Source organism: Pelophylax lessonae (genome assembly GCF_965119305.1).
Source record: "Pelophylax lessonae genome assembly, chromosome: 2".
In the NCBI taxonomy this organism is placed as follows: Eukaryota; Metazoa; Chordata; class Amphibia; order Anura; family Ranidae; genus Pelophylax; species Pelophylax lessonae.
In genome coordinates this window covers 731,004,533-731,018,380 of record NC_138769.1, presented here as the reverse complement: position 1 = coordinate 731,018,380, position 13,848 = coordinate 731,004,533, and the positions used below count along the sequence as shown (strand labels likewise).

General features: G+C 44.7%; 1 protein-coding gene across 1 annotated transcript in view; it reads left to right on the top strand.

The window, feature by feature from the left end:
- The window catches only part of LOC309547052 (FH2 domain-containing protein 1-like), an 80,897-nt gene extending 76,251 nt beyond the window's left edge, over window positions 1–4,646 (top strand). The window contains exon 12 of the mRNA XM_082246838.1: window positions 3,807–4,646. Coding sequence (XP_082102964.1) covers window positions 3,807–4,547 — 741 coding nt within the window. The 3' untranslated portion in view covers window positions 4,548–4,646. The remainder of the gene's footprint in view (window positions 1–3,806) is intronic.
- Window positions 4,647–13,848: the final 9,202 nt, after the last annotated feature.

Below are 13,848 nucleotides of genomic sequence, written 5' to 3'. Positions count from 1 at the left end.
GGAGCGTGCATTGCGTCATGTCATTGATCAAGCCGTCGAGGAGCAGGAAGATGAGGAAGTCGCAATCTTGGATGAATTCCCAGTGGGTGCTACTCCATCTGAGACAAATCAACAAAAGGAGTCTGAAGAGGAGTCGGAGGAGGATGGTGCTGGGGCGGATGAGGAGGAGCAAGAAGAGCATGCTTTAAACCTTTCTGGGATCTCTGGTGTTCTCCATGGATGGGGGGAGGATAACGAGGATGACATTATCCTGGATGATGAGCTGGAGCCAGGCCACTACACTGCTTCCAGTTTAGTGCATATGGGGGCCTTCATGCTCCAGTGTTTTTTAGGGGGACCCCCATATAAAAAGCATAAAAGGCAAGGACCAGTACTGGGTGGCAATGTACTTAGACCCCCGGTACAAACAAAAAATGGCGGAAATGTTACCAGCATCACAGAGGGTGGTCAGAATGCAGCACTTCCAGGCCTTGCTGCGAGAAATGCTGCATTCTGCTTTTGCGTGCGCTGGCAGAGGAATTTCCAGTCACAGAGAGACAGTTGCGGGTAACAATCTAACAGCGCCTGCAAGAAGAGGGTGGTTTGAAGAGGTCTTGGTCACTTCAGATATGAGATCCTTCTTTCAGCCGAACCATCGACAGCTGTACTCCGGATCCAGCTGTACTCCGGATCCAGCATCAGGGAACGCCTAGACCGACAGGTGTCCGACTACATTGGTTTAATGGCCGATGTGGACACTCTGAGGAGTGATGAACCCCTGGACTACTGGGTGGGCAGACTTGACCTCTGGCCAGAGCTTGCACAATTTGCAATTGAAATGTTGGCTTGCCCCTCATCCAGTGTCCTGTCCGAAAGGACGTTCAGCGCAGCAGGGGGGATCGTGACCGATAAGCGCACTCGCCTAGCTCATGACAGTGTAGACTACCTTGCATTTATAAAAATGAATGAGGCATGGATCTCTGAGGAATTCAACATGTGTGACCAGTAGACCATGTTTAGTTGAAATTCTTCATGACAGGCCACAAATATCTGCCAGACCGCCATCCACCAACAACAATTCCTGGTCCTTGTCTTCGCTAAATACAGCGGCATAAAAGGCATTTCAAGTCCATTGAATTGCCTAATTTTTGGGGCCTTTCATGGCCGACAATTATTTTTTCTGCCAATGCCTAATGAACCTTCAGCCACAGAATACAACATTCTTAGCTGTCAGGTTAAACGCATGTGGGCTAATTTTTGGGGCCTGGAATGGCCGACACTTACTACTTTATCTTGTGAATGCCTAATTTTTTAGACTGGAATTGGAAATCAATGGGTCTGTAAAGGTTCCGCCAAATTGTGGAATGGATGCGGACCAATTTTACAGATGTGTGAATGGACCCAATATGTATTTGACATGTATTTACCGGCTGCTGTCAGTCCTGGCTGATTTAGGGGGAAAAAATGTTTTTTGCTGTAAAAAAAAAAAATGTGTGTGTGTATGTATATGTATGTATATATATATATGTATATGTATATATATATATATATATATATATATATATATATATATATATATATATATATATATATATATATATATATATATATATATATAATTTTTAGGGCAACTTTTCCAATTGCAATACTTCTGTTATGACACTGTCCATGTGCTGGGACTATTTTTGCACAGCTAGTACGTCTTTTATGGCTGCAAATATGACCTAAAGGTTTTTAAAGTTCACCTCCCATTAAAGTCAATGGGGCCCATCACGAACTTGCGGTTCGCAGACATTTGAGAAAATTCACGGCTGATGTTCGCAAAATGCCCCGGTCGATGTTTGTCTATCGCTACAAGAAATGTCTTACCTCAACAAGGGTTTCTCCACCAAGTACGAAGTCAAGTTTGCTTTGGGATAAAATCCCTATTTTACTAATTGAACTGCAACTCAATTTATAACCTTTTGTATCATGTGTTTTGTCTGGATCTTTGGTTGATATTCTGGCTCTATCATTTAAAATGCATCTATGATAAAAATAACTAATTTCATTCATTTCTTTGTAAGTGGACAAATTTACAAAATCTGCAGGGGGTAAAATAAATATTTTCTCCACTGTAGTGTGTGTGTGTGTGTGTGTGTGTGTGTGTGTGTGTGTGTGTGTGTGTGTGTGTGTGTGTGTTATACATAAATCTATATCTCCCTACCCCTGCGAAGGCTTCTGGTAACTGGTTCCTATATTACTGCACAGCCAGGCAACACACAATTTAAACTTGCATCCAGACACATAAATTAGTCAATGTGCTTGTTTTAGTTGCTTTATTGTAAAAAACAACTTGGATGGGGTATAGGGATTATGGGATTCCCAACTTGTCATCCTCCATTGTTCAAGTCCAAGTCCACTTCCTTCCTATGTAAGGAGAAAAGATCCTTCTTGCTAGAAACCTTCAGTCTCTTGGATCAGTGGGAAAGTCCCTTTTTAAAGACATGAGCTCTCAGCCCCTCTGGAAAATGGTATAAAAATTTGAAAAGCTCCATGAAGGACTGTTTCCACTGCTCCCAGCTTAACTGCTTGAACTACCAGCCCTCCTGGCAGTTTGTCTACCAGCCCACCTGACTGCTCTGAAGATCTCCCAGGACAATGGGTTAAAAGGTTAAGTACAGCCAGGGCTTTTTTTCTCCGAGCATAGGTGCAGGTACTCCCCTCTTCTGAGTCACCTCTTGACTCCACCCCCTACCCACCTCAGAGCGCTGTCCTTTGGTTCCACCCTCTACCCTCCTCCCAGTACCCCCCCCCCCCCCTTTTAGAGAATACAGAACCAAGTATCATGTTGTATAGAATTTGTTAATGACAACTAAAGCAGTAAAATAGATCCCCTGGAATCAGCAACAATAGTCCCCCCAACAATAAATCCCCCCCCAGCAACAATAAATCCTCCCCTGCAACAAAAGGCCCCTCCCCAACAACAAAAGCCCCCCAGCAACAATAGTTCCCCCAAGCAACAATAAATCCTCCACTGCAAACATATCCCCCCACAAAACAAAATGCCCTCCAGCAACAATAGATTCACCCCAGCAACAATAGATCCCCCGGCAGCCAGCATCAATAGGCCATTTAGCTCACCCCACTGACCCCAGCACCCCCTTGCCATTGCATACATTCAGACTGGAGGTGGCGGAACTGCGTTCCCCCCGCGTTCCCGCTGAAAAAAAGCCCTGAGTACAGCGCCCTCCTTTGAAAGCTTGCTACATGTGGCAGTCTCTCCCCTTGTAAATCCCTGGGTGTGCTGATGTACTTACTCTGTCCTTCTTGCTTCCACTGCTCTCAGGCAAGAATCCTGTACAAAACCGTGATTATAAATGTATCTTCCTAAGCAAGCCGAGCCCAGCCTGGAGGCAAAGCCCCCCCCCCCCCAGATGTAGGGGATCCCTCCTAGGCCACCGACAGCCTCCTCTACACTCTATCTTCCAATTGACTCCTCTGCTGGCATGGCTCCACCATATTTTAAAGGCTGACTCGGTCACCCTGCCAGAGCATTCTGCCTGGGGATTGGCCAATTTCCCTCAAGTGGCTTCCACCCACTAACTTCTAGAAGTTTCTCCAAACTTCCAGACCTAGGGGAGGTACCAGAGACCTGCCTCTGTGTCATTCAGCCTAACCTGTAGCACACTAGTGGGTGCTACACATATAAATATGATTATTATTGTTTTAATAATATAGCTTTTTTTTTTTTTTTTTTTATTTATTATTATTATTCGATTTGGAGAGAAGATATACAATATATTTATTTATATTTACTAGAATGATCCTATCTTCTGTTTGTGCAGGACAACAAGGAAAGGGAGAAGGCGGAACACCGTAAGGAACGCCTGGAGAAACGACGTTCTATTGCCAGCTGTTCATTACAAGATAAAGACCTTCAGGATGTAGAGTTGGAGTTTTTACTTCTTCGACTTCCTCGCAGAGGACGTCCTAGTAGAGGACCACGCCCTCTCCCTCGTAGCCACTCCACTGAGGTTCTTAACTCCCCCCCAACCAAATCCCCAGCTTCCACTGCAACCAAAGTTTCAGAGCCCATCAGAGAGGAGGATTCTCCTTTGCCTGAAAAGCCACAACAAGGGCTAAGGAGACAACGGGAGGACAGCACAGGGAGTGATGGACAACAACAGGAGACTCCTGGGAAAATGAACAGGAGGCACACATTGGCATGCCTTCCATACAGGGGTGAATTGGACCTACATTCAGTGGTTGTTGCCTCCCCCAGTGATGTGGAGTCAGACAACCTTTCAGTCTCTACTCCAAGTACCCCAACCACCAGCACTTCCCTCAGCCAAATCCTGAAGTCTTCGAATACTGACACTCCTTTGCAGAAGGACTCTTCTTCTCCTACATCAGGCTCCCCAAGCTCATTCCACTTAGGAGGACTGTTTCAAAGAAGAGGAAGTTTGAAAAGTTCAGAACCTTTAATAATGCAAGGAGCAGACCTCTCCCCACGAGGGGGCAGTGAAGCCTCTGCCCTCGCCAACTTTTTCAGACGGTTTGATAATGCTCTGCGCTCCCCTAAATGAAGATAAACTCTATTCAGAAGGTTTTAAAGTTGAACTGTAAATGTGTGCATCTGGGTTGATAATTTCTGATAAACTCTGAAAAGACTATATCGCCTTGGTTGTAAAACCCTCCAAATGCTAGATGTGGCCCTTAGCCGAGAAGGCTGGTGGAGATGGTTTACACAGAGGGAGGGACACACATTGTAGTGGTCGTGTTTTTTTAATCTTGTAAATTTCATAATGGACTGTATCTCCTATGCATGGAGCTAGGCATGTGACACTCGCCAGCACAGAAGAGCTGGACCCAGATAGTGTCAGAGTGAGGCTGTAGGAAAGGGTGGGTTAGAGGACTGATACCCCGATAGCAGCACTTTTTTTTTTTATGGAGTCTGGGATATGACTGGAAAAGATGCAGACCCAGCATTTTATCTGTTGAGAAAGAAATTCTTTAGTGGACCAAGCCAGACTGTTCTGCTTTAATCTTTCTGTTCCCATCATGCACTTAACTAGCGTCAAAATGTTTGTTTTAATGTGCAGACAGGATGGCTTGTTAATGGATTTAATAAAGGGGATTTACACTGGAGTGATTGTGCAATTACTGTATATCGCAGGTGGTGGTAGAACCTGATGACCTTTTGCCTTCTGGTGCATTAACTACCTCAATACTGGGCACGTAATCCCCCTTCCTTCCCAGGCCAATTTTCAGCTTTTAGCTCTGTTGCATTTTGAATGACAATTGCGCGGACATGCAACACTGTACCTAAATTTGTGTCATTTTTCCCCACAAATAGAATTTTCTTTTGGTGGTATTTGATCAACGCCAGTTTTTTTTCTTTTTTGGTGCACAAAAAAAAAAAATACAGACAAGTTTGAAAAAAAAAAATAATTTTTTTTGTTTAGGTTATAAAATTTTGTAAATGGATACGTTTTTTTCCTGCACTGATGATGCCGCACTGATGAGGAGACACTGATGGGGTGGCACTGATAGGTAGCACTGATATGTGGCACTGATAGCACTAATATGCAGCATTGGTGGGCACTGATAGGCAGCACTGGTGGGCAATAATGGGCACTGGTGGGCGGCACTGATGGCAATAATGGGCACTGGTGGGCAGCACTGATGGCGATAATGGGCACTGGTGGGCGGCACTGATGGCAATAATGGGCACTGGTGGGCAGCACTGATAGACGGCATTGGTGGGCAGCACTGATAGGGAGGGCACCACTGGCAGGCTCTCTGAGCTCTGTTTGCCATCCCTGGTGGCCATCCCTGGTGAGTAATTAGAAATACTCACTGACCCCCCCAGGCTGCAGTACAGATCCTCTCTTCTCCTCACTGACAAGAGATTGAAGCCGCTACAATGGCTGTGTTTACATTACATGACGGCTGTGATTGGACACAGCCGTCATGTGATCACGAGGGCCAATCACAGGGCCCTCCTGCCGCATCTTGTTGCTCTGTGTCCAAGGGACACAGGCACATCGAGATCGCGCCGCTGCGCGTGCCCGCGGTGGCGCGATCTCGCTCCTTCTGAAGGACGTTCCGGAACGTCCGATCAGAAGGACGAGACTCCCACCCGGCCGTATATGTACAATGGCCCGGGTGGGAGGTGGTTAAAGAGAAGCTAAGGCAGCAGCTACAATTACTGTAGCTGCTTACTTTTAATCTAAGGACACATACCTGTCCTCATCCGAGCCGATTCTTCAATGCAGGCACCGGCATCTCTAGTAAGAAAACCAGGAAGTAAAGCCTTGGGGCTTCACAGTCTGATTCCTACTGCGCCTTCGCTAGTCGCTTTGTGAATGGTCCCGTAATCTGCTGGGACCTGTGATGTGTCCCAGAAGACTGTGTGTGTGGGGGGGGTCAAAATTCTGGCTCAGGTCGGCTGGTGATTTGAGCCGGAAGTGGGAGCGGGTACCTGTCAAAATCAGGTACCCCCCCCCCAAAAAAAAGTGCCAAATGTAGCAGTGGAGGGGGGAGAGTGTGCACAAGTGCCGCTTTTCCTTTTGGGTGGAGCTCCGCTTTGGGTATTTTCAGTCTCAGCCAAGAGGGGAGAAATGTGTATTTAGGCCAAAAAACTCCTGCGATATGGAGCCGTAGTCATACGTCACAAAAATTTCTGGATCTATACAGAACAAAAGGTATTTTTATATTAAATCAATTTTTTTTCTATGCATTGGAGTCAGTTCACTAAGAGAAAATACTGCATGTGTTTTTTTTTTTTTGCAAAAATAACACGTGGTATTTATCGCAAAAGTAGTCAATTCACCAAAAAACATGGTATATTATTTACGGATATATGTTATATACGTTAAATATATGTTTCAGGATATTTAGCCATTGCATTTTATGTTTTTTGGTGGTGTTTTTCACAATTTTTATTTTTTTTTTTTCAAACTACAGTCAGGTCCATAAATATTGGGACATTGACACAATTCTTATCTTTTTGGCTCTATACACCACCACAATGGATTTGAAATGAAACAAAACAACACGTGCTTTACTGCAGACTTTCAGCTTTAATTTGAGGGCATTTACATCCAAATCAGGTGAAAGGTGTAGGATTTACAACAGTTTGTATATGTGCCTCCCACTTTTAAGGGACCAAAAGTAATGGGACAATTGGCTGCTCAGCTGTTCCATGGCCAGGTGTGTATTATTCCCTCATTATCCCATTTACAAGGAGCAGATAAAGGTCCAGAGTTAATTTCAAGTGTGCTATTTGCATTTGGAATCTGTTGCTGTCAACTCTAAATATGAGATCCAAAGAGCTGTCACTATCAGTGAAGTAAGCCATCAAAAAACAAACCCATCAGAGAGCAAAAACATTAGGTGTGGCAAAATCAACTGTTTGGAACATCCTTAAAAATAAAGAACGCACCGGTGAGCTCAGCAACACCAAAAGACCCGGAAGACCACGGAAAACAACTGTGGTGGATGACCGAAGAATTCTTTCCCTGGTGAAAAAAACACCTTTCACAACAGTTGGCCAGATCAAGATCACTCTCCAGGAGGTAGGTGTATGGGTGTGAAAGTCAACAATCAAGAGAAGACTTCACCAGAGTGAATACAGAGGGTTCACCACAAGATGTAAACCATTGGTGAGCCTCAAAAACAGGAAGGCCAGATTAGAGTTTGCCAAACAACATCTAAAAAAGCCTTCACAGTTCTGGAACAACATCCCATGGACAGATGAGACCAAGATCAACTTGTACCAGAGTGATGGGAAGAGAAGAGTATGGAGAAGGAAAGGAACTGCTCATGATCCAAAGCATACCAGTTTTTGAAGGGAAAGAAGTGGAATGTTATGCAATGGCCAAGTCAATCAACTGACCTGAATCCGATTGAGCATGCATTTCACTTGCTGAAGACAAAACTGAAGGGAAAATGCCCCAAGAACAAGCAGGAACTGAAGACCGTTGCAGTAGAGGCCTGGCAGAGCATCACCAGGGATGAAACCCAGCGTCTGGTGATGTCTATGCATTCCAGAGTTCAGGCTGTAATTTACTACAAAGGATTTGCAACCAAGTATTAAAAAGTGAAAGTTTTATTTATGATTGTTAATCTGTCCCATTACTTTTGGTCCCTTAAAAAGTGGGAGGCACATATACAAACTGTTGTAATTCCTACACCGTTCACCTGATTTGGATGTAAATACCCTCAAATTAAAGCTGAAAGTCTGCAGTTAAAGCGCATCTTGTTTGTTTCATTTCAAATCCATTGTGGTGGTGTAGAGAGCCAAAAAGATTAGAATTGTCGATGTCCCAATATTTATGGACCTGTCTGTAACTGCCTCAGAAGGCGTACAGTAATAATGTGAAACGATGAACACATTCTAGGGTGCTTTCATTCACTAAATATGCTCCCTCTGATTAAGTGGCGGTTCACACATATGTGAAGTCAGACATTGCATGTGATTTGCACCACACCGCTATGCAAATCACATGCGATGTCTGTGCGTTGCGAATTCAGCCATACAGATTACAGTATATTTTGATGCATTGCCAATGACTTCTAAGAGCCTCCCAATACCATTACAAAAACGCTTGTAATCTTCCAAAAAAGAAGCTCATGTACTTTTTTGAACTTCAGGCGCTTTGCTTCAGGTGACAAAACGTTCAGATGTGAACAGGGGCCATTGAAATGAATGGAATTTTGCTAGTTGGTCGTCTTGAGACCTCAGAAATGTGTTTTACGTGCTGAAAAAACGATCAGGGTTGAACAGGGCCTTAACCTCCCTAGCGGTCTAAGAGTTGGTTCACACTGCCGCGACCATAAATCGCCCCATGTCGGAGCGACTTTTTACCGCAACTTCAGCACGACTTGTGAATTATTTTGTGCGACTTATATGACAGACGACTTTGTATTTGGCCAATCAGAATATGATGTATTTTGACCTAATTCCCCTTTTCTGTTTTCTTTTTTACTCATTTCCTCATTGCCCACCAGTGCCACGTATCAGTGTCCACCAGTGCCACAGCCCACCAGTGCTACTTATGTGTCCACCAGTGCCACGTATCAGTGTCCACCAGTGCCACTGCCCACCAGTGCCACGTATGTGTCCACCAGTGCCACTCACACAGACCAAGCAGAGATAATGAAATATATATATCATATATACATATATATAGGCATGGCTGCAATGTGGGGAATGCCTGGCTAATCTCTTTCTTCTTCCTGGAAAGTCTGATAACAAGTCGCTTCAAATAAGATAAGGATCCGACTTGGAGGCGACTCCCATTGAAGTCTATTGACACAAGTCGTCTCAAAGTAGTACAGGACCCTTTTCTGAAGTCGGAGCGGCTTCAGTAGTGCCAATTAAGACGGCTCTCATTAATTTACATTGTATTTGTTATGACAAGCGACTTGAGGGCACACAAGTCGCCTGACAAGTCGTGCTAGTGTGAATGGAGTCTGATTGTCAGAATTTTTGTGCTAAAAGCGGTACATTGTTTTGCATGGAAATGTTTTTTTTATATTTTAGGCCTGTAATTCTTAGGAATAACCCACTTAAATCTGTCCAAACAAGAGTCTTGTAGACATCCCGGGTATGATTAAAGTTTGAAACACGAAATTATAATCTAATAATAATAAATTTAATTAAATTCTTCATTGTTTTTGAAGTGGAGATATTTCATTATGAGGGAGAATCTGTACTCTGACATGACCGTGCCAAAGAATGGAGTGGCAAGTAATGTATTGGTTGTCCAATACCACTTCTGCAGGGGTTTCCCCACCACTCCCTGAAGAATTATTAGGCCCAGAAATTTCCAAAGGTCATCTTTGGTCAGTGGTTCCCACTTTCTGCATCTTGCAAACTTACGATGTGTAGCCAATTGTTGCTCTTTGTACCGATTTGTCTTGGTAACTATTTTTTCAATAACCTCATCGGTCAGAAATAATTGTAGGTATGCCAAAGGGTTGTCGTGGTCAATGTCAACTTTCATACCAGGTGCTCCAGTAAATGGGAATCTTGGGGAGACTGCCTAATCCATACCGCAGTCAATAGAGCACCAAGTTCTCACATCGCTGAGCTCAGTCGCAGAGTCGTCGCTGTTGTCACTTTTAGTACCTGATGACGAATTTTCCCATAATTCGCTACTCGGTTCTTCAAATAATTCCTATACCCAGTCACTGTTTTCCAGTTCGTCCAAAAGCGTTTTTGAGCTAAAAGAACGCTTTTTGGACGCCTTGGATGTTCTCAATTTTCCAGGCACAAAGAACCACAAAAAGTACAGGCAGGGCACTGGAAGAGCCTCTGGGTGAAATCCTGTGGTGAAATGACATCATACAGTGTAATCTGTCAGGATTACAACTTTGTATCATGTCATTTGTTTTATTGATTTTTAATGTCCCTCTGGTTCCAACCCCCCCCCCCCCCCCTGCGGATTTTTACATTTTTTTTTTTTTTGGGAATGTTATATAGCAGAATGTGAAAAATAGTGATTTTTTTTTTTTTTTTCAGAATTGTAGCACTTTTTTGTGTATAGCACAAAATAAAAATCACACAGGTGATCAAATACCACCAAAAGAAAGCTCTATTTGTGGGAAAAAAAGGACGTTTAGGTACAGCGTCGCACGACCGCGCAATTGTCAGTTAAATTCACGCAGTGCCAAGTTGAAAAAAGTGGCCTGGTCATTAAGGGGGCAAATCCTTCTGGTTAGTGGTTAAAATAAAAAAAACTGTTTAGACCTGGTTCACACTGGTCCAACATGTCGCATGACATGTCAATATCAATGGTTCCCAATAAGAGCCGTCTTAACTGGTCCCACTTTGAAAATGCTTTCTGCACTACTTTGGTCCGACTTGGGCATGATTTCAGCCCATTGATTTGAATGCAAGTCGGGATCATCATCTTAACTGATCCGACTTGTGCTCTGAGTATCTTGAGGGGGAACCCTATGCAAAAATTTGAAAAAGAAAAAAAAAAGTTTTTTGTGTGGGGTCCCACCCTGAGACCATACCAGACCCTTCGTTCTAGTATGGATTTCAGAGGGAAAACCCCAGGCCAAAAAAAAAAAAAAAAAACACGGCGTGAGGTCCCCCCCAAAATCCATACCAGACCCTTATCTGAGCATGCAGCCTGGCAGGTCAGAAAAGAGGAAGGAAGAGAGCGCCCCTCCCTCCTGGACTATACCAGGCCACATGCCCTCAACATGGGGGGGGGGGGGCTCTGTGCCACCCCACAGCAACTTGTCCCCATGTTGATGGGGACAAGGACCTCTTCCCGACAACGCTGGGCGGTGGTTTTAGGGGTCTGCGGATGGGGGCTTATTGTAATCTTTAACAAGGGGGGCCCCCAGATCCTGACACCAACCTATGTGAATGAGTATGGGTCTGGTATGGATTTTGGGGGGGCCCCCATGGCATGTTTTTTTTGGCGTGGGGTTTCCGTTTAAAATTCATACCAGGCATTCATACCAGACTCAAAGGGCCTCATATGGTTGGATCCCGTTCATTGAAGTCTCAGGGCAAAGTCAGATCAGAAGTTGTATGACTTTCGTGTCGTATGAATGTAAACATAGCCTAACCACTTGAAGACCAGGCTTTTCTGGCATTTTTGTTCACATGTAACAATCCGATTTTTTTTTTTTTTTTGCTAGAAAATTATTTGGAATCTCCAAACATTTATATGTGTTTTTTTTTTTAGCAGAGGCACTAGAGAATAAATTGGTGGATTTTTCAATTTTTTTTAATGTCACATGGTATTTGTACAGTGGTATTTTAAATGCAATTTTTGTGAAAAATTTTTACTTTTTCTTAAATATTAATGCAAAAAACAAAACCACAATACATAACCCGATTTTTTTTTTTTTTTTTTTTTTGTAAAATATAAAAATGATTTCACACCGAGTAGATAGATTCCAAACATGTTATTCTTTAAAGTTGCGCACGCCCACACAACGATGAAAAACGACATCAATTTTACTATCCATAGGCGAAGCATTAAAAGCCTTTACAGGTTACCACTTTATATCTACAGAGGAGGTCTGGTGCTAGAATTACTACTACTGATACTGATCTCATGTGTGGGACAATCGCTGTTTGCATGCGTGCGGGGCCTTTGTGCGCTAGGACGGAGAAGGATGGGGGCACTTTTTTTTTTATTTATTTATTTTTACACTTTTTACATTCCTTGTGACAGCCATAAAAATGAAAGCAAAACTTCTTTGTGACAGCAATAGGCCCCTGACAGGTGCTCTTTATGGAGGGATCTAGGGTTAATCAGACCCCAAACTCCTCCTTTGCACTTGAAAGCATTCATAACGCCAAGATCTGGGTTTTTGAATACTTTATATTTAAAAAAAAAATGGCGCTATTGACAGCCAGTTAAACCGGAATACCGTATATACTCGAGTATAAGCCGAGTTTTTCAGCACATTTTTTTGTGCTGAAACCGTCCCCCTCGGCTTATACTCGAGTCAAGGAAAAAAAAAAAATTCCCTGTCCGCTCCGACGGGCTTAAGCTTTAAAAATGACGCCGCCCGTCGCATACATGTCACCGCGCACGCGCCGCCGCCGCTCGTGTAATTTCGGCTATTCCCGGCCTCTCCTGAGCGGCGGCGCCGCTCGGGAGAGGCCGGGAATAGCCAAAAGTATACGAGCGGCGGCGCATGCGCAATGACGTGTCGGCGCCGGGCGGCGCCATTTTTAAAATGAAGGCGCCTCTGGGACGGGTAAGTGAAACAGCTTCACTACCTGCCATTATGCAGGGCTGCGGGCATACTACAAGGGATGCAGTGCTGCGGACATGGTCCACCTGTACCATGCCCACAGCACTGCATCTCCTGTAGTATGCCCACAACCCCAGGTCCTCTTGCACCACGCCAGTACCCTGCATTCTCCTGTACCATGCCAGTACCCTGCATTCTCCTGCACCATGTCAGTCACCCTGCATTCTCCTGTACCATGTCAGTCACCCTGCATTCTCCTGTACCATGTCAGTCACCCTGCATTCTCCTGTACCATGCCAGTACCCTGCATTCTCCTGCACCATGCCAGTCACCCTGCATTCTCCTGCACCATGCCAGTCACCCTGCATTCTCCTGCACCATGCCAGTCACCCTGCATTATCCTGTACCATGTCAGTCACCCTGCATTCTCCTGTACCATGTCAGTCACCCTGCATTCTCCTGTACCATGCCAGTACCCTGCATTCTCCTGTACCATGCCAGTACCCTGCATTCTCCTGCACCATGCCAGTCACCCTGCATTCTCCTGCACCATGCCCGCCGCCCTGCATGCTCCTGCACCATGCCAGTGCCCTGCATTCTCCTGCACCATGCCAGTGCCCTGCATTCTCCTGCACCATGCCAGTACCCTGCATTCTCCTGTACCATGCCCACCGCCCTGCATTCTCACCCTAGGCTTATACTCGAGCCAATGATTTTTCCCATCTTTTTGTGGTAAAAGTAGGGGCCTTGGCTTATACTCGGGTCGGCTTATACTCGAGTATATACAGTAGGTGTAATTGCTTCCGGGTTACCATAGTGAAGACCCGATCAAAGCTGATTCTGGCTTTATATGGGTCTCTGGTCAGCTGGCAGATGTGCTGGCTGGTAGCTCGGGTCTCCCGGTGGGACAGGAGAGCCCCAGAGAGCTGCGGGAGGGGGGCGGGCAGCTGCAGGCATCATTCTGGCACAACCACTTGAAGTCAGATAAATGATGTACCAAGTAACTGATTTGGTGGCAAGTGGTTAAAGAGGTTTGCATTGGGGATCTAGAGTATTTGTGAGCAGGAATACTAAGAATTATGTCTTAACCACTTCAGCCCCGGAAGATTTGGCTGCTCAAAGACCAGGGCCTATTTTGCGATTCGG